The sequence below is a fragment of the Anopheles marshallii genome, chromosome 3 (assembly GCF_943734725.1).
Source record: "Anopheles marshallii chromosome 3, idAnoMarsDA_429_01, whole genome shotgun sequence".
NCBI classification, from domain to species: domain Eukaryota; kingdom Metazoa; phylum Arthropoda; class Insecta; order Diptera; family Culicidae; genus Anopheles; species Anopheles marshallii.
In genome coordinates this window covers 66656517-66675971 of record NC_071327.1, presented here as the reverse complement: position 1 = coordinate 66675971, position 19455 = coordinate 66656517, and the positions used below count along the sequence as shown (strand labels likewise).

Here is a 19455-nt window from a genome sequence, read left to right as displayed (position 1 = left end):
ATACACGTACACACATTACATACGACCGGCTAGCGGTTTTCAATTTTGTTCACTGTTTCAATGCGATCAGTTCTTGCTTCTTATGTGTATAATCGTTATCATTTTTTTCCTTGCTTTCCACTACTGCTAGGCTAGATGTAGCTGTTCAGTTCCGTTTTTTTAACACACACACACACACACACACACACACGTACTCTATTCGATATAGGCGGGAAGCATCGGTGGTAGGAATGAGCAAACAGGGGGTTTCTTCTTCATTTAATCGAGCTAAAGGGTGTTTTTCACCTAATCGGAAAGTGATATTTTGTGTCCACCCTTTTCGTGTTTTGGGGGGTGCGGCCGGCTTTACGAATTGCTCTCTCTTTCTCTCTCGTTCTCCCTTGATTGGCGACCTTCGACGGTAAACAGGTGGAATGATGGAATGGCGAACGACAGTAAATGTATGCATGTAGCAAACTAAAACGCATGTCTTCCGATTGGTTTTTTTCTTTAGTGACGAAGAGTACCTACAATGAAATAAAGAGAATGGAAGAAAAGAGGTATTATTAATTGATCTCATCGGCAATGGTAGAATAATCTTGAATGTAGGAATGTCTTTGTCCTAGCCCAATTAAGCTAGGGAATAAACAGCGCAACGCTAACGAGCTTATGGCTAGTGTGGAACAATACAGCAAAAACGAAAGGAAATAGCTACCAGGCACTCAATTAAAGCAAAACATAAACGTTCGCCAGTGCCCTCTAACTCTTACCCTTTCCATCTTTCATGCTAATCCTTTGGAGATGAAACGATGTTCGAGTAGTTCTTGCACTTGATCCCACTTTTTTCACGTCTGTTTGCTTCAATTCATTAAAACCCTTGAACCATAAAGCTTTTTAATTGGCGTGGCTGTTGGAACGGACTTTTCTATTTTTGTCTGTCTTTCTCTCTCCACTAAGTCTATAGCAGGGGTCTTTTTTTCCCCCCTACTTTCTGCATGTGTTTTAGCTAACAAAGCTTAACGGGGGAAAAAAAAACAAGAACATGTTAGACCAAGTTTTGTGTTAACTTTTTCTTCCCGGTAATCAATGACCGACGGTGGAATGAATCACTTAACCTTCGACAGAGATGTATGTGGTGGCCGGAATATTGCACACAGCATCACCATCAAGAAAACTATTCCTGCACTGGCTGGTGGTTGGTGGTTCGAGTAGTTTTACAACTTTGTTTCGTATGTTTGTTTGGTTTTTGTTTTTTTTTTCTTTAGATGCCTTTAAAGTTGGTACACCGTGAGACGAATTCCCGAAGGGAAAATCCATCGATCAAAGTTTTTTTTCCCCGCTCGAACGGCGCTTTGATTACGGTAAACAGTAAAGGGAATGGAATATCGGCGCACGTTGTACATCTACATTCCTCGATGCAATGGAATATATTTGTCCGGTCGCAACTAGCTGGTACCGTATGGTTTTGCCATCCTTGGTCAGTATGGATGAGGGTAATATTTTGCAATCGTTCGGACCAGGTGTATGGGGAATCGTTGAAAAAAAAAAACGGTGCTGTTTTATCTGTAATCGTACGGCGGTTGTACAGGGGTTTCAGTTCATTCGTGTGGCTTGAAACCTTTGGAAGTTTAATGTAAAGATGATTGTTTAGAGGTTCACGGGGTTTAAAGAGGCAAAAGCATCTTCAGAAGTTTCAAAGTCATTTATTTCGATTTAAAAGCTTCAAGGTCTTGATTCGGATCTGTAAGCTTCCATGCGACCCTGCACGAAGAACCCTGCACTGTTCGATTTCGAAACTACAGACCAACCACATGCATGAGTTCTGCCCCATCCGAGGGTTGCTAGGAAGCCACACAAATTAACCTGCACCTAGCAGAGGGACGCACTGCTCCAACGGTGCAGCAGGGAAATATAGACATCCTTCTCGCATCGCATCCGGGGGCTTCATGCAACAAAAAAAAAAACGCCCGGAGTGCACCGAATGATAAAGTGCTGGCCGGTGCCACAGTGCTCTATATTGAGGGTGCCCACTGGGGAATGGAATGAAATTCTCATCGAAATATGTACCGTGCGTTCGTTTTGCTACGGTCCGGTGGAACGCACACAGGTGCAACTTTCTGTGCCCTACATCGGTGTTGGAGGTTATAGTTCCTGTGTGGAACCACACATCCGAAGTACCATAAATCAAAACTGGATCGAACGAACATAGCCACCTGCACACCGGTGCACTCGGTGGGCTGCATGGAATATGTATGCGAGATTGGTTCGCGATTGGGTTCGGTTTGGTTCTTCTCGGTGGCTTATGCAAAACTAATGGCACTTGCACACCGGGTAAGATGCCGAGCAGAAGGATACTAATCGGAGGTCAATCGGTTTATCACCGGTATGCATCAATAGTATTTGCTGTGCTGGCCCGCTGGACATATTCGTATGGTTTGGTACTAAATTGTGGTGATGTTCTGGCAATATACGACGAGTTGATTTATTTGCCACGAATTGCCACGAATTGCTTTTGGTTCTTTGGGGTTATAGTTTATTCAATGAAATACTTTTCATATAGACTATCATATAGATTTTTACTAGATTTCCAATATATTTCAAATGTTTCGTTCATTTCTGGATGTGTTCTTACGATATTTGTGCCAGTGATCGATTGACAAAGAAAATAGTAACTTTTGTAATGCAAATTGCATATCTCACGGCGGTTTTCAAAATTTTGTAATATATAGCCTTAAAGTATGCAATCATCATGGCAATAACAAAAAAAGAAACGTAGTAGCAAGACGCCGATTTGTTGGGGAGCAAATCGAAGCAGGTCTGACGATCTTTTATAAAACATTAAAACAAAATACTTAATAATTACTTCAATATTGCATTATTGTTTGCACTACTACGCTTTCAGCGCGATAAATGCTGACGAGTAGTAAGGGTACAGAGTTAATAAACGATTGTCGATTTTAAATATCGAAATTTATGTTCATTTTATTAACATTTCCAAACCCCCTGGTAAGCCGGTTTGAATAACCGTCTATTTTTACCAGGCTTTTCTTGTTTAACAAAAAAACATAACGCCTCGAGACATAAGCCCATCATCCGCTTAATAGCGTTTAGTAATGAAAATAATGCACCGATACAGCAAGCCCATCAAAAAGGCATAAACAAAGCACATTTGCCATCGCGATTCGATACCATCCATCCATCTTTCCTGGTGTGATTTTTCTTACCTTTGCGAACAATAAAAAGTGTACAAGACTTTTCCCGACCGAAATTACCAAAATCGAATAACGACCCGTACACCGTAGCTCCCCCTTCGCTCCATTTTGATAACTGCAGCATAACTAAAGCCTTATGCAAATCATAGCAAGTTGGTGCCGTATGAGGGATTGAAAGCCTCCATTTGGCTAGGCCATCCATCGGCTGGGTGCGCATGGTGCCACATAAACAAGACTGATGGCTCTATTCCGTGTTTGGCTGTCGGTGGGTTGCTGCTGGAATCGGGACTGGTTAGTCTCGCGCAGTTCGAACGAGGTACTTCGCATATTGATCCCATGCCATCCTTTATCTGCGAGTGCAAAAAGTGTTTTCTCGTTCTTTCTCCGGTTTGGTTCACAGGCCAGGTGATGCCAACCTTACTGTACTCGGTAGGCAAACGCTATCGTGGCTGTCCCATCTTCGTAAACCGGCGTGCTAGGAACGGGCGTGAGTGGGGCGGGTCGCGGGTAAAACGAACAGCTTTACGGCGCGTAATCGAATTCCTTACCGGCGTTGCTCTTTCCGGATCCGGTGGTACGGCCAGCCAGTCGGGCGGAAAAAAAGGCATAAATTCAACCACCCAATTCATATGCGCACACGCACATAAACACACACACAGCCACCCGGATCGAATGGGCTTGTAAACAGATGGTGCAAGCGTATGTGTGTGTGTGTGTGCACGGTGAACAACAGCGAGTAAGGGAAAATCTCGGTTCCCGTTGAGCCACAGAAGCCACCAAGCAATGAATATCCTTCGACTCGTTTGCCACAACAAAACATGGCCCATCCTTTTGCTGCCTTGCCGATGGAAGCTGATATTGGATTATTTGCCAAGGTGCGAATAGTGATTTCCTTCTCCGTGGGAACACACATACACACACACTTCGTTCCACTTCGGAGGCATTCCCTCGTTTTTCCTAGGGGGAAAAAACACCCGAACCAGTACAAAGGAGTTTCAGGGGGGACAAAAATGAAAATATACCCCGCACTGTACACACACGCACACGCACAGGAGCAACCGCACACCAGTACTGGCCATAAAAAGATATGATCAAGCTCGTGAAACGACAGCTTTATCACCGCAATGGGTCGGGCGTGTGCAGATGGAGTTCGTGTACCCACGGCCTGTAACAAACGGCCGCCACCGGAGTGGAAAGCCGAAAGCCAAAATCAGGTGCTGATACTTATTATTGGTAATCTGGGACCGAAATGTCGGCATCTCCGGGGGTCTCGCACAACAAAGGACCAACAACCATTCCTAATCGGACCCTTCCGTACCACCAGGATTTTTCCATTCAAGGTGACGGTACATTAAGTTTACGCGACTTTACGAGAGGATGTTTGGGGCGCAGAAGACTGATGGGGTAACGTTTGCTTGTAAGGAAGGTCCTCCGCGTCGGTTGATGGCGCTTTGAAGTGATTTAAATTTTAAAGTAGTTGTTGGGGCTAAATTTTAAACACTTTAATTACGCCTTCGAAGTGTTATCATCGTTGCCAATGAGAACTATCTATTTCGAATAAAATATAGCATTATGACGTTTACACGTTCTAAAACACGGTCCTAGGAACGCATTTCGTCATACGAATTGCATACTTTAAGGAGTATCGATTTGATAAGTTACTCCTGGAAATATGCAAAGACATGTTGGTATGAGCCTCACTATTAGATTTTTTTTTCGAATGATACTGGATGTCTTGTCCTTTGAAGTCTTCATAAAGTTGAAGAATCTTCGATAATCTAACTCCATCGTTGAAGCGATTCAACATGCGCCACTGGTGGTATCTCTCTAAGAAATGTGAGGCCTCAGTTATAAAACACTGCACACTCACCGGAGTAACCGATCGCGAGGACCTCGACCGGTAGGGAACCTCGCCGCCGGGACAGAAGACTCTCGTTGTCGCCGTTTCGCCGGTGGCCCGAATCCCGCTTGATCCGGTACCACGCATTCGACGAGGAAGATCCAGCACCGTTGCTGCCGCCTGCCGCATCCTCGGACAGGATGGGGCTGAGAATTTCGGCACCACCGGACGATCGCCGCCGGATCGCCTTTTTCGTGCTGCGCCGCTTGATGCTAAAGCTGCTCCGGAGAGCCACATTGTTGGTGCCTTCACAGGGCACAGATCCACGCCGCTGCATACCGGGGTACGGTGGTGCGACGAGACTGTTGGGAAGCTGAGCGGTGTTGGAAGGAACACCGCTGGCATTCACACTACCGCCAGCCGTGCTTTGGGTTGATGGAAGATCTTTAGAGTCTGCAATAAAGAGGGAAACCGTCAGTAAATTTCAGGTTGCTGTCGGGTAATTTAAGTTCACTTACGCATGAGAGCGTCGACGGGCATCGAGCCTCGGCGCATTAAATCGCAAGTTTTGATGATGAACGATTTGCCGATTTCGCCCACAATGCCAACACCAGTCCCAACGCCGGTTCCGGATGCATCCGCAGTTGCGCCCGATTTCGTGGGTAGCGCCACAGTCACCGGGGCCGATCCACGCCGCCTGCTCAGACTTCGCTTCAACATCGATGGGTCAAGGTTCTCCTTCTGGCCGAGCGACAGTTTCGGTACCTTTATCTTGCCGGCACCATCCGCCTGGGACGAGCCCGCCCCGTCCGATTGTTGCTCCCGCTTGATGCTGTCCTTTCTGGTCGCGAGCACTCGGCCGCGAGATTCGACGTTTGATAGTGCGGCCGAGCCTGCCGGTGCGTTCGTTGAGCCGCTACTGTTCGAGCTGGACGATTCGAGCAACGCTTCCGGGCAGGCACCGAGTTCGGCCTGTGAGGACATGTAGCGCGTCCGGACGTAGGGCTGCAATGGTGGGAACGTTTGCTGCCGGATCAGATGTTTCGAGGTGCCCACGGTGAGCAGGTTGGCCGTGTTGCCCACACTCACTGCACCGTGCAGTACGAGATTGAGCCGATCACCGCACGCACCGTCCGTCATGGAGGCGATACTGCAGTCCGGCAGCAGGTTCTCCGCACTGAGCGGTCGCTCACGATCCGCGGTACTGCCGGTGGACGAACCACGGGCTCCCCGATGTAAGCTGTCGCTGTCGGAGGAGAAGATGGACAGTGAGTCCGCGTCGAACCGATGCTCGTCACTCTCCTGGATCGATTCCGGTGGCTGCAGGGTGAACTCACCACCACCGCCGGAACCTCCGCAAGATCGTCCCCCGCTCGAAGATTCCTTCGCCGGCAGGATGATCTTCGGGATGCAGTGCGTAGCCGGTACGGAAAGTCGCCGCTCGTTGCGCACCCTGCCGGCGAACCCGTGATTGGCGGACGCCACCTGGAGCGAACTTCTTCGTCCGAGCTTCGCCATCGCAAACGGTAGCAGCACCTCCGAGCTGTCGGACAGATCGGCTAGATGATGCGACTCATCTGCCTCATCCTCACCGCACACCCCACCATCCTCGTCGCCACCCTCAATGTCCTCCTCGTCCAGTAGCTCCGCGTCCGAGATTTCCGTGCGCGTCTCCTCGTTAATCTCCGCCTGCAGCTTACTCTCCCACTGCGTCTGATTGTACTTCAGATGGTGCATCATCGAGTGGGACAGGTCCGTGCGCAGGAACCGATGCCACTCGTCCATCAGTGGCGTGACGACAAACTTAAAGAACCCAGTCTGTATCTTCGGCACCGTCGTCGACTGCCGATCGCACAGTGACGTCACCGGCAGGTTCAGCTGCCGCTCGTAATCGCCCTGCCGGAAGAACTCTTCGCACACCTTCATGCTCCACTTCTTGCTGATGTCCCACGGGCGACACGGGTTCGATATGTCGGCACACTTGAGCGATATCTGCAGTATGAAGTGGCGGTGGGTGGTGTCGCGCATGTCCAGCGCGTCCCGGCTCAGGTAGTCGCGGAACCGGCCGATAAACTCCTGCTGCCGCGTAATGTCCGTCGCCAGTATTAGAGAGCTGATCTGTTTCTCCAGCTCGGGCCGGATGTCCTGCACCTGCTCGGCGACACCGCTCTCGAGCAGACACCCGATCGCCGACCGCCAATGGTGGTTCTCCAGCACGGAGGTGTTCTCGTACAGGGCCGCCAGATGGTTGGAGGTCGCTATCAGGAACGGTTGATTCACGCCCGGATGGTCGAGATCGTGCGTTACCGCACCGATCAGCGATGCCATGATCTCGAGCGGGCTCAGATTCTCCAGTATGCGCTTTTCCTGCAGAAAGCAGTGCATCGCCTGCGTCACGTCGGTCGCGTGGATCGAGTTGTGGTACGGGTTCGTGCTGTGGTAACCTTCCTCGATTAAGCTAAACAATTTCCATACTCTAACTACGTCTAGGTTGAAGTGGTCCAGCAGCCCGTACCAGTGGAACAGATGAACACATAGAACCGGCAGTGAGCGACCTGTGCAGAGGCAAATAAAAAGACAAAACAAAGCCCATCACTAGTACTGCAAGGAGACCGTTTCCAGCCTGCTTCAACCTACCACCAGTCACCGTCTCGAGCGTGAACGCGTTGAAGCGCCAGTGGTTCACGCGATCGAGTATACACTGCACCTGCCCGTGAAGCACATCGTCCAGGATGGCTTGATCGAGGGCGAGACTGCGCGTCAGCAGCTTCTTTCTGCGTCGCTTGTGCATCGTTAGGAAGCGGCCGGTGCAGGCGTGCCGCCGTCGGGGTAGCTCACCGCGCTCCTCGGCCATCAGCGCCTCGAACAGGGGTCGATCTTGATCGGAGATTCTTCGCAGGTTGGTGGTTGTGGCGGCGGCTGCCCGTGGGCCGTTCAGTGCACCCTCGTCGTCGTCGCCGTCTCCGTGCAGTAACATTACGGTTGGGGTTGTTGCGGTGGGCGTAGTTAGCGCCACGATCGTCGTCGTAGCCGCAGCTGCCGGTGCGTTGCTAGATGTGGTTGCTGCAAGAGACAAGTGGAGAGAAAATAATTATTAGATTGGATTGTCTGATTTAATCATTTCTTTATTTATTTATGGGAAGGTATGATTCAACGGATAACTTCGATAAAATGTCTTTTTTTTCGAGTCCTCGTATTCTCTTCTCATATTGCTTTTTTAATAAGTATTCCTTTAGTGCTGTTTAATTTGTTATTACTTGTGTTTGTTTCCTTTCTTGTTTATTTCAATGTTTGTTATTGTCACTTTCCCAGTTATTTCTTTTATTGTTTATGATCTATTTTTTTGCTTTTTTTATCTTCCATTAATTTTTATCTTTTAATATCCCGTAATTTATTTGTTTAGTTCTGTTATTCCGTTTTAATACTGATTCAGTTTTTTGAATATTTTGCTTTTTTGAATAATGATTGATGTTTTAATAATGCTTATTTTCCATTCTTGATTATTTTTGCAGTATTTTTCAGTGTTTAATTTACTTCGTGTTATTCGTTAGTTTCCTTTGCGATTATCGATAATTATTGTAGTTTTTTTTATTATTTACTTATTAACAATAAAGTTCCATTTAGAAATACGGCCAAGTCGTCCATATTCCGTCCATGTTCCTCAAAACACAAGAACACAAAATGAGTCTACAATGCCGGTCGTTAAACATGGCCCCAAATATGATGCCGGACCATTTTATAACGCATGCAAAAGTTTCCTTCGAGCAGTACGCAAAATTGTCAAGTAGAAAGTTTGTTTTATCGCTTTTGTAACTTCATAACCTTCGGCGTTCATCAAACGTGCCGACACCGGTTGGCCGCTGATGGTAACGGCTGCCACATTGGCTTAAGCAATGTGGTAGCGATTTTCTATTTCGCACAGCGCAGCGATTGTGTTCGATGTTGGTCTAAATTTTTAATGATGTTTTCTTACGTACCGCACCGCATCGATTGCGTTACGCGTCACGGCCACGGGTGACATGAAATTAGCCCACGCCAAAAAAAAAACGAAGCCTCTCACCTACGGCTAAATAGCTCCCTTATATGGTTTATATATGGAAGGAAAAAATTGTACCAAAAACAAGAAAAAAGACAGTGAAAAGAAAAACGTACACCGTTCTGGTAAAGCTTTGCAAAACCACCTTTGGAAAAAAAGCTCCCATATGATTAAGCGCAGCAAAAGAACAAACAAACATCATTCCACTGCAGCACGCCGCGTGCCGATCGCGAACCTTTGCGATAGGAACCATATTCCATTTTCGGGTTTCCGTTTCCTGCCCTGCTTGTGATCCCGGCCCTTTTGCAACCTTCGAAGCGAAGCACAAAAGTGTGCCCGTGGCGTGCAAAAGCGGAGACAAAAACATAACATAAAACTTTTTTGACATTTTTCTTCTGCTCTCGCGCACCGTTGTTGTGTTAGCGTGGAAAACTTTTCACTTTTTTCATTGCCTTCTTTTCAAAACAAAACCGCTTTCGCGACGGTTTAAAAAGACCGCTCCGCGACCATTGGGGGAGGGGGAGGGGGGGAGCGAATGCGCTTACTGTGGCGGGAACGTGTGACGGGAAACGCAAAGGACAACAACACACTGTTGATGCGATTTGAAGTGAAGTGTTTATCTTGCCGACTTGGAGGGTGGTGACTGTGTAATGAAAAGGCAGACAAAGCCAACTTGTTTTGGGGTTCGGTCTGGCTCGGAAGGATCGGAATGGACTTGCTGTTTCTTTTGTTCCACCGTGAAAAGAGAGAGCTTTTTTTTGTTGGTTGGTGTGTCTGTTTATGTAGGTGCGTTAAATTCCATTCTCGTACGATTCGATCCGATTGCGGGGTTGCCGCACGAGAGTGTAAAGTCGTGAAAAGTCATGCAGTACATAAAACGATCGTCACGATGGTTTTTTTTTCGTGCCTGCTGGAGGGGGTGCTGTAGTGATGCAGGTGCAGTTTCATCTAAACGGCCGTCTGTTTAGTGATGCCCGGTTTAATGGCAAAACGAGTGGTCTGAGAGGAAAAAAAAAAACACATGGGGCACTGTAATGGGAGCGTTAAAAGCATCCAACCGCATCAGCTGGTAATTCCCTGTGGCGAAAGTTAGTTTTCCGCGTTTCTTATTTGCTAATCCAGTTAAATGCTTTTGTAGCTTGCAGCGGGTGCAAAACAAGCTGTTCCGCAGTGTAGAAATTTGGCAAACAATCCGGGTTCGTTTAATATGAACCTTTGTACGGAGCAAAGTATATTCAATGCTTTCCCAACAAAGGCCTAATGATTGGAAACGGTAATAACACAGCATCCTCGCGGCTATTTTCCTGTTTTGCCAGCTCGGTTGGATACTTTCTTAAGTAAGCGCACGCCACGCACACGGTCACGGAAGCGAAATGGGCCCCCGGTTTTTGTTTTTATGCCGCTGTTGAGCACAACCGGACCACAACACCGTTCCACCGCTCACTCGACATCAAGCTGCGACATAACGACACTAACAATCTACTACCACCTCCGGCCAACGTCGGTCGGCAAATCGACTGAAAGCTTTAATCTTGTGTTGGTGTGGAAAAACAAAAAAAAATGACGAGGAAAAATCGAACCATGATGGAAAATAACCATTCGGCAAACTGCGACCGGAGGGTGCCGGTTTTTCCGGCACGGCAAACGCCACTAAAATGATGAGTGTGTTTTTGCTACTTTTCGGATGGAAATGGTTACGGCAAGCGGGCCTCTCGAGCCTCGGAATGATGTGATCCAAATTTACGATGCATTCGGTTTGGCGTGATTTAGCGATGGAGGAGAGCTTTTTTTTTGTTTTGGTATGGTTTTTGCATCACCACCCCCATCCAACCATCCGACCGCACGGGTTGTCCCGGTGGGTGAGGTTTTACGAGTTTTCATGCGGCGAACACCGTGCCGATGCCGAATATTATGCGACGAAAAGCTTTTAGACCTGTCAGCGGGATAATGGCGGGCGTTTAAGCGATTATTTTCCACGGCAGCTTTAAGAACCGTCGATGGGTAGTATGCCCAAAGCGAAATAAATAATTAACAATTCAAAGCGATATTGCTTGCGTTATTTCAAAAGATACGCTTATGATGCTGTTTGTTTCGATAAGTTATCGATAAGTTTAGGCTTGGGGTTGTTATTTAAAAGTTTACAGCATAATTTGGACTATTAACTGATAATTTTCGAACAGGAATAAGGCAATGTAATGATAATTCTACAACAATAATTCTACTTGTTGTATTGATTCCGTATCTAAAATGCAAACGAATATTTGATACTAAGTGCACAAGAGCGTCACCCACATTTAGCGTCACCCACATTTAGCGTCACCCGTCATATGGGTGACGTGACAAAAATGGTGTAATCTAACATTTTCGTTAACAAAATATAATATTGTAGGGGATAGAGCGCACAATTCGCACAACATACGAGACCACAACACGATCGATCAATCTGTCACGCATGCACATCGCGACTAAGAGCAAACGTTTATAGAAAATTCATTTGTCTTACTTCATTTGTAAAACTTCCAGTGATAACCCACGGGTGTCCCAGTTCGATAAGTTTCTTAGCGCCGACATTATGTTTAAACCTTCCGAGAAACACTTCTTAAACCCCCCATAAGCAACTGTGAAACATCGTATGAATTAAGTGGAAAGTTCCATCTATCCTCCAGCATGCAAAAGAAAGAAAGGAACGACTCGGTCCATTTTTTTTTCAAACGAATCGGTGGACATTTACAAAAGCCTGGACTGGAAAGGGAGGCCAACGAAACGTTGACAATGAAAAAGAGGATAAAATCTGACAGTAAAATTTATTCTTGCAAAACTTGTTAACCCACATAAAAAACATCCCATTCCCGAAAAACGCAAATGGGGGCAAATTGGGGGCCGACACCGAACTGAAGGGGTACCCCATTTGTTCGCGGTAACTTTCTGACACGATTTTTCGTCAAGACGTTTGTGTTTTTCGTACTATTTTTGTGTGTGTGTGTGTTAGCGATAGTAGCAAAGGTTTTTGTCTTCCCGTTTTTGGGGGTGAAGAGGATGCTTCGGTACAGAATGGACAATGGAGTTGATCAATCTGGTTTGAACCGGTTTTCAGGGAGCTATGGGAGAAAACTGCATCCATTTCCCGCTTGGGTGGAGCAATGCCAGCACCCAAACGATGGGACGCCATGGGGAAGGAATCAATCTCGACTCGTCGTGAAAATTAAAGGTCACCATAATCCTGTTAAGTTCCGTCTTTTTCGTGTTCCCGCATTCATAACATCAGACGAATAATCGCTTGCGTTGAGTACACCCCCCGTCCCCCCCCCAAACAAGACACGAAAGGAAAAGACACAAGCAAAACATAGCCGACAAATATACGCAGCATCACACTGTGAATGATGTGCTCGAACCGAACGGGGCATCCGAGGGGGAAAAACGAATTTGGTCCGGTCCAACGGACACGGCGTAAATCTAATCCCGAGAAATTGGATTCGGTCAAATCGGTGATCCATCGGTGCGGTGTGTGCGCGGGCCAGTTTCGATCGCCTCGATTGGACAATTTTTCTTGCGGATTTCAGCACATCAGGCGCGCCTCTGCCCTGCACGACGGTGTATTGCCGGGCAGTGGAAAACCTGCCTTTTACTCGCAGCTTAATGTTGCACGATTGAAGACGCCCCATCAAATGGCTTCGTTATCACCGGAAATAAATTTCCGCGTTTACCGAGCTTCGGGCACTCTCTTCCTCACCCTCCCTCCCCCCGTACCGTGTTGACCAGGTATTCCGATCTATAGCTGTGCTTCCTCCTGTTTGGCTCCATATGCGTGCCATGACAATAATCGACCGTCTGAACCGATCGGGGTGGATCGGCTCGGATGAGAAATTGGTTGTGGTGGTGAACGTGAGAGCAAAATTTATTGCCTCTGGCAGTAGGCTGCGTTACTGGGAAAACAGCTTCGGTGGGCAAGCTTTCTCGGAACGAAAGCGACGCCCGGCTGACACCCCGGGCCAGAAGGATCAATTCTACACGCTCATCGATGACGAACCACCGACAGTTGCTACGCGCCCTGCACACGCGTGCTGCAACCACCTCTGGTGGGAAATGCGGAGAAAGGTTTAGCTTTATTTCGACTTCAACAATTTGCCAGGGTTTTCCGAGCCGTCCTTTAGGCGCCGGGGATTGTGTCCGTTACACGAAAACAATCAAAAGCAGCCGTAAAGATTAATTAGATTTATAATAAGATCCAGATTTGCTGTTTGGCTTTGTCCGCGTCGGCTTAAAGCTATTGGCACGCGAACGGACGACGGTGCTGTTATGTTATTTTAATTTGGACACTTTAATCGAATGCTTTCAAAGGCAGGCTTGGGCCGTTACACAAATTACTATCTATTGTTATTATCTCTAAGCCGCATGTTTCTTTGATGATCGTTAAACGTCTGCAGAAAGGCTTTTCCAGCTTTGGAATTGTTTCTGGTTATTATAACGACATCAATTATTGAAGCGTTCCGACTGAAACTTTGGCTTTAAATATTTTTACTTTCTTTTCCTGCTGACATTGAACTAATATTTTAGTTTAAAAATGGAGGCGCCAGTGTTTACACGGCAGGTCCGGTCCAAAATCCCATTCAAATCTAATTCCCCGTAGCAAGGACTGACTATCCAGCTGTGGTAAAATTATGTCTAGTAAGCCATAAATGAAAGGCATGATCTAATGGAAAGTCGTTACGCCAAGAAGAGAAAGTTTGCTATAAAGTTTGAAAAAAAAAACATTTGAAAAAAAAATCAGAAAAACGAAAAAAGATCTATAAATTATCTTAAAATTTGAATAGAGTAAAAAAACGCAGTTAATTATGTAAACAAAATAGTCAAGACCAAAAAAAGAAAGACAAGAAAACAACGTTGTAAAAATGTTGCACTTCAAATGTGAACATGGAGGCGCCTGGTGGTTTATGAATAAAGGCGCAAGGATATTTTTTCAAAATATTTTTTTCCCATAAAATGTTCCTAATTTTTTCAACAAATTTTCTGCATCAAAAACTAGTAGTTACAAGGGTGCACATGATTATTCGCTCAAAGCTTATCAAAGCAATATCCTTCTAATTACTAAACCAGCACAAAAGCGAGATGATTGAAAAAAAAAACACACACACATTCAAATGCTTGTAAAAGCCGCATAATTTTGGCTCAGCCTCGTTGCTATTGCAAAGAAAATAAGCAGACAAAAATGTGGGGGTCGAAATCGAACATTTACACCCACCGGAAAGGGAGGATTTGCCACCATCGCTGCTGGTGCTGTTTTGCCTTCTGCCTGTTTCACTTTCAATTGCAAACCCGCACCAACGTCGAAAAAGCTCATACATGAGACGGCATTTGTAATCTCTAATCCAATTGTCCCCCGACAGGGCCCGTGTGGATCCCTTTCGCATGGCGGACGAAAGCAACCAACACGGCCAGAGTGTGGCTGTGATTCGTAATACCGTTCGCGTCCCTGTACGGGCATTAGTCTTGATTAGTGCAATATTGTTACCAGGGGTTCGTATGTAACTACACTACACTTTTCGGTCAGCCGAAAGACGGGACCATATTGGGCAGCGCAAGAATGGCCTCCGACCCACGCGGCACATGGTAATGGTTTGTCCGATTTTTTAAGGCTTAAGCCGGTGATTATTATTAATACTTTAGGTGCCATTTGCAGTTGCGTTGACATGTGGAATAAAAATAGGCCTTCGATAAGCTTAGCATGTGTGGCCGATGCACATCGTACCGGGTGAAATTATTTGCAAGGCACTAGTTGGAGAAAATTCCGCGAACGGTGACTGAATAATGGCGTTCCTTACATATCAGCGCCATCATTTGTAATAATAAAGATACATATCTACATGCGTGGGTAGAGTAGAGGCGTAGAGAATAATAAATAGGATATACAATTCTTTATATTTATCATTTACGTTTGAATACTACAAAATTAATTATTCTTATAATAAATTGACCCGATCTGATATGAATTTACTGTGCGTTATCCACAGTTTGCTATTTACATGACACTGGATGCCGGGTAGAGGTTAATTAAACAATTTTTATCACAGTAAGATGACTAACGGCCACAGCAACTCCCCACTCCCCCGACGAGCATGCATTTGAGTGTTCGTTTGCAATGAAGATAAAAATACAGCAACACACTTAATAAAGCACTTCATTTGGTTCACTCATGCGAACCGGAAATTGCCGACCTGACCCTGGTAAACTGGCCAGCCAGAACGATATTTTCCCATTCCGTACAACACCCGCGTTAACACCGGAATCCAATAAAAGGCTGGAAATAAAAACACCCTCACCCAACGGCAATGCAACTGCACTGGCAGCAGGGCAAAGGATGTGACGGCGTGGCGTTTTTTTATTGTACCGTTGTTCGTTAGCTTCATGAACGAGCAACTAGGTCCGGCGTGGTCTGGTTTTACGTTCCCGCCAACCCAGTAGACTTGGTGGTATGATTTGCTGTTGATTAATAATTGTACGATTGCCATAATTCTCACCATTGCACCGGAGCACTAGGATAAACCTATACACAAATGCACTACAAACAGCGCCCTCGTGCTGCTAGTTTGCGGTTAGTTGTAGGAAGACTGATTTGTGTTGCTTCACTGCTGTTGAACCGGAATTTTAGAGAATCATTCGTCTAACCTAACAGGCAAAAGCAAAACGAAAAATAGGGAAAAATAAAACAAGTCACACGTTGAAAACCAAATTCACCTCGGTTGTGTGAAGGTGTATGTGTGATGGACCGCCTCGAGGGTGTTTAATTTTTAATTAATCCCACCACCGGAAGCGACTCCCTTTTGGGCAGACAGTCAACCATCATGCACCTACTGCACACCACCGGATGTTGCTGGCCTCATTTTACGGAGTGTAGATACACTTGTTCTACATGTTGTTTGGATATGGTGTGCTTTAAGCATATTCTTCGTGTGGAATGCAGATAAAGCTTCGAACTCTGGAATGGTTAATATGACACATACGAATACGTCCTATGGACACAATTTTAATTTTAAAGTTATGTAAGACATAAGGCTTTGAATGTTTGTCATTTGTAACAATCAGGATAAAGTTAATGAAAGTTATTCTTCGAAAATGGATTAGGGATGACAATCGCATAACTATTGCGTGTTGGTACACAAGTGGCATTATTCATGTCATGTTCTCTGCATTCACATATCTCGCATCAAACGAGTTCCAAGAGCTTTAACGTATTAGCGTACTTCAGATACAGGCGAACCCATTCATTGCATTCTAAATGCCGCTATCTATTGCAAAAAATAATACAAAAATCCGGAAAAAATACCAGATATGGAAATGGATTCCCATGAAAATCACATCAAATCACTATCATCTCTTCGCAACCGGAGCATTCTGTCCGTTGGGAATTAAATTCCACTGCATGTGATTGTATTTTCACGCATTGCAAATGATTGGTTCACATTTTTCCCGTCTTTCTCGTTTCTCTCAACGATTAGTTTATTCGATTTTCTTTCTAATACCGTCATAACCAATTATGTAAATTAGTTAACGTTTGAAGAAACAACAAAAACTGCATTGGGATAGATTTTGATTTTGATTACGCCTAAAAGTATGCAATGTGAACTAACATGCAGTTTTGTTTGCATGAAAATTCAAAATAATTGCATATTAGCAGGCGTAAAGAACTGTATTTTTTCGATTGGAAGAGATATTGGTCTTGTGAAAATGTTTTTGAAAATGATAGAAATTAAACACTTATCATACTTCGGTATTAATGCTAAGATAAATACATAAGAAGATGAAAGTTACAATCATCTCTAGGAAAATTTCACTATAAATCTTCTAGGACAGCTGATTATTACTCTACTGTCTTTCAACTCAACAATACGTGACATTCCTTAATTTGTGTTTCGAAACTTTTCAATCATCCCAATGTACCAGTTCAGCTCACGCCGCATCTTAAATACCATCCATCATACCAATATCAAGTGTTTGCTTTGACAGCTTCCCAAAAGCGAGTGGCCCACAGCGCAATGGTTTTAGTGTTTTATTTCCCCATGTTGCTCTTGATGCAACTTTACGCCCTAATTGACATTAACATCCGGAAGTGCAAAACGCTCCTCAAGTGGGTAGAGCAAAACTTTGCGACTCCCATTCACACCAAGCACGGCAAGTCCGTTTGGCATTGGAAAGGGACCAAAAACCAAAGAAAAAAAAAGCTCCCCACCATTCACATTAACTCGCGGAAAGAGTTGAAGAGCTATGGGAGCAAAACTTCATCTCCCCTGGCAATTCACGTCCGCACCGACCGAGAGGTTATGAGCTATTTCTTTTGCCGGCTATAAAAGCTCTTCTGCCTCATACTTCGTTTTCGAATGTAAAGTTTTTAATTTTTGTCTAACAACTTCACTTGCTGAACGTGCAGCCGTTTCGTCCAACTTCATGCGGAACCCGGCAGGGAGAAACATCTTGTTTACCTCCAGCATTGGTTCTGACTGTGGCTTCAGTTGTTTTTGAGCTGCCCTCTTTCAACCGCTTCTTGTTTTATCCCAGTCATTCTTTCGCTCTGTTCTTCTATGTTTTAAACACACAAACGGAGGGCGAAAAGTTGGTACACGCTGAAAATTCAACAAACAAACGTCCTTCATTAGAAGGTAGAGTGAGCGCTCGCTTTTTTTGTTGCTGCTGCTTTGCTTACCATACTACACGGAACAATTGGCACAGTTTTGTTACTCCAATCAGCGAACAGGCGTGTGGCCGGCCCAGGAATGGTTTACTGCACAAGGAAGCTACATCTTTGTATCGTTTTATTTTGCTGTTTCTTTTTCTGTTCGTGAGCAGCTGCGCTCGACAGCTCGAGATACTGAAATCCACTTAAGCTAATTTAATTTCTACTCCAAAGTAGCAGCAGCATCGTCCCAAAACCTCTTTCTACGGCACCTGGAATCGGGTTGTTCGGTGAGAACCCCCTTAGCTAACCACAATCTTTTGCTCGGCAGCCCTGGTTGCACAAACGAAGCGATGATGAGCTCAGAAGAGGAGAGTGATGGGGAAGGATCAAGGGCGATCCGCAAGGTGGAGAAACTATTCATCGCTCCCTTGGCCCCGGGGTTCGTCACCGCACGGCCAGTTGTATTTACCTGTAAGCCAGCATCCGATATGCACGGTTGTCTGTTTGTTGCGAACTCCTATGCGTCACCGTATGGCGCGCGCGCACACGCAAAAGCCAAAAACTGTCAGAAACGTACCTGACAATTGCTAAATGGAAAACAGTGCAACAAAGTATTTTTGCACAGCGAAACAACCACCCCGCCAAAAGGAAACCCGATGCGGGGTCGGGCTTGTCGGACAAAATGAAGGTAATGCCCCAACCGCAAAGGGTGCGAGAAGGAGAATGTTGGAAAGCCCTGTTAATAACCCACCCGCCCCTACCGTTCGTGGTTTAGTTCTATGCCGTTAGCCCCGACACTCCACTTACTACACAACGAAGCAGACAAAGTTGATATTTCTTTATGCAAAAGTGGAACATCGAAATAATGCATTCCTGAGTGCCATTTGGTTGGCGGTTGATGGCATTTTATCAAAGCGGTGCAGTGCGGAAGGTTGGGGGATGTTTAGGAGGGGATGCTAGTTACCTACGGTGACGTTGGTTCACCTGTTCTTCTGAAGGCTGGTGAAAGCTCCCCACGAACAGGAAGAAAGTTCCAGTACGGCAAATCTCATTACGGGTTCGGTCTGCAGCTAAGTTGCAGACAGATTGGTGCATGATGGAAGAAATTTTAATTGGCTACAGATTAGTTTAGATCAGCTTGTAAAGAGCTGTCCTAGGAAACGGAGAAGTTATTTTATCTGCTATCCAACAATTAGGTTGAACCGTGGGCCGAAGGGGATGTAGGAAGTTAGTTCTTGCTACTAAATTGTTTTTTTTTTTGTTGTGTTTCGTTCACAACTGTACATTATTTAAATTACTTTTGATTATGAAGCCAAAATTAAATATTTGTGAGGAAAAAATGATCACTGATTTATATTTTGAATATGTAATTTGCCTTTTTATGTGTTTTATTTGGCTTCAATTAGGATGTTTTCCAATTAAGCCAGCAAAAAAGATGAAAATGTCTGTTTAGTCCCGAGTCAATATCGCCTGAGTGGCAATTAAAAAGATATTGCATACTTTCAGGCGATTTCAACTGCTCTAAACGCAAAACATAAGAGTTATTTAATTGAGTGAAGCTATATAACTTATTACTCTGCAAAACATACATTCTTTACACATAATCCAAACTACACTTATGCATCTAAAAAGAAATACGACAAAAAGGATGCAATTGTTGCAAACGATAGAAGTATCTTGTTTCCGCCTCAATTCAAACGGTCAATCGAATGCAGTTTAA

At 45.3% G+C, this 19455-nt stretch overlaps 1 protein-coding gene across 1 annotated transcript in view; it reads right to left on the bottom strand.

Moving 5' to 3' along the window:
* Positions 1-5035: 5035 nt before the first annotated feature.
* The window catches only part of LOC128713050 (uncharacterized), a 126680-nt gene continuing 112260 nt past the window's right edge, over positions 5036-19455 (bottom strand). Inside the window, exons 4-6 of the mRNA XM_053807913.1 lie at positions 7669-8094; positions 5550-7586; positions 5036-5484 (exon numbers count right to left, since the gene is read on the bottom strand). Coding sequence (XP_053663888.1) covers positions 5036-5484; positions 5550-7586; positions 7669-8094 — 2912 coding nt within the window. The remainder of the gene's footprint in view (positions 5485-5549; positions 7587-7668; positions 8095-19455) is intronic.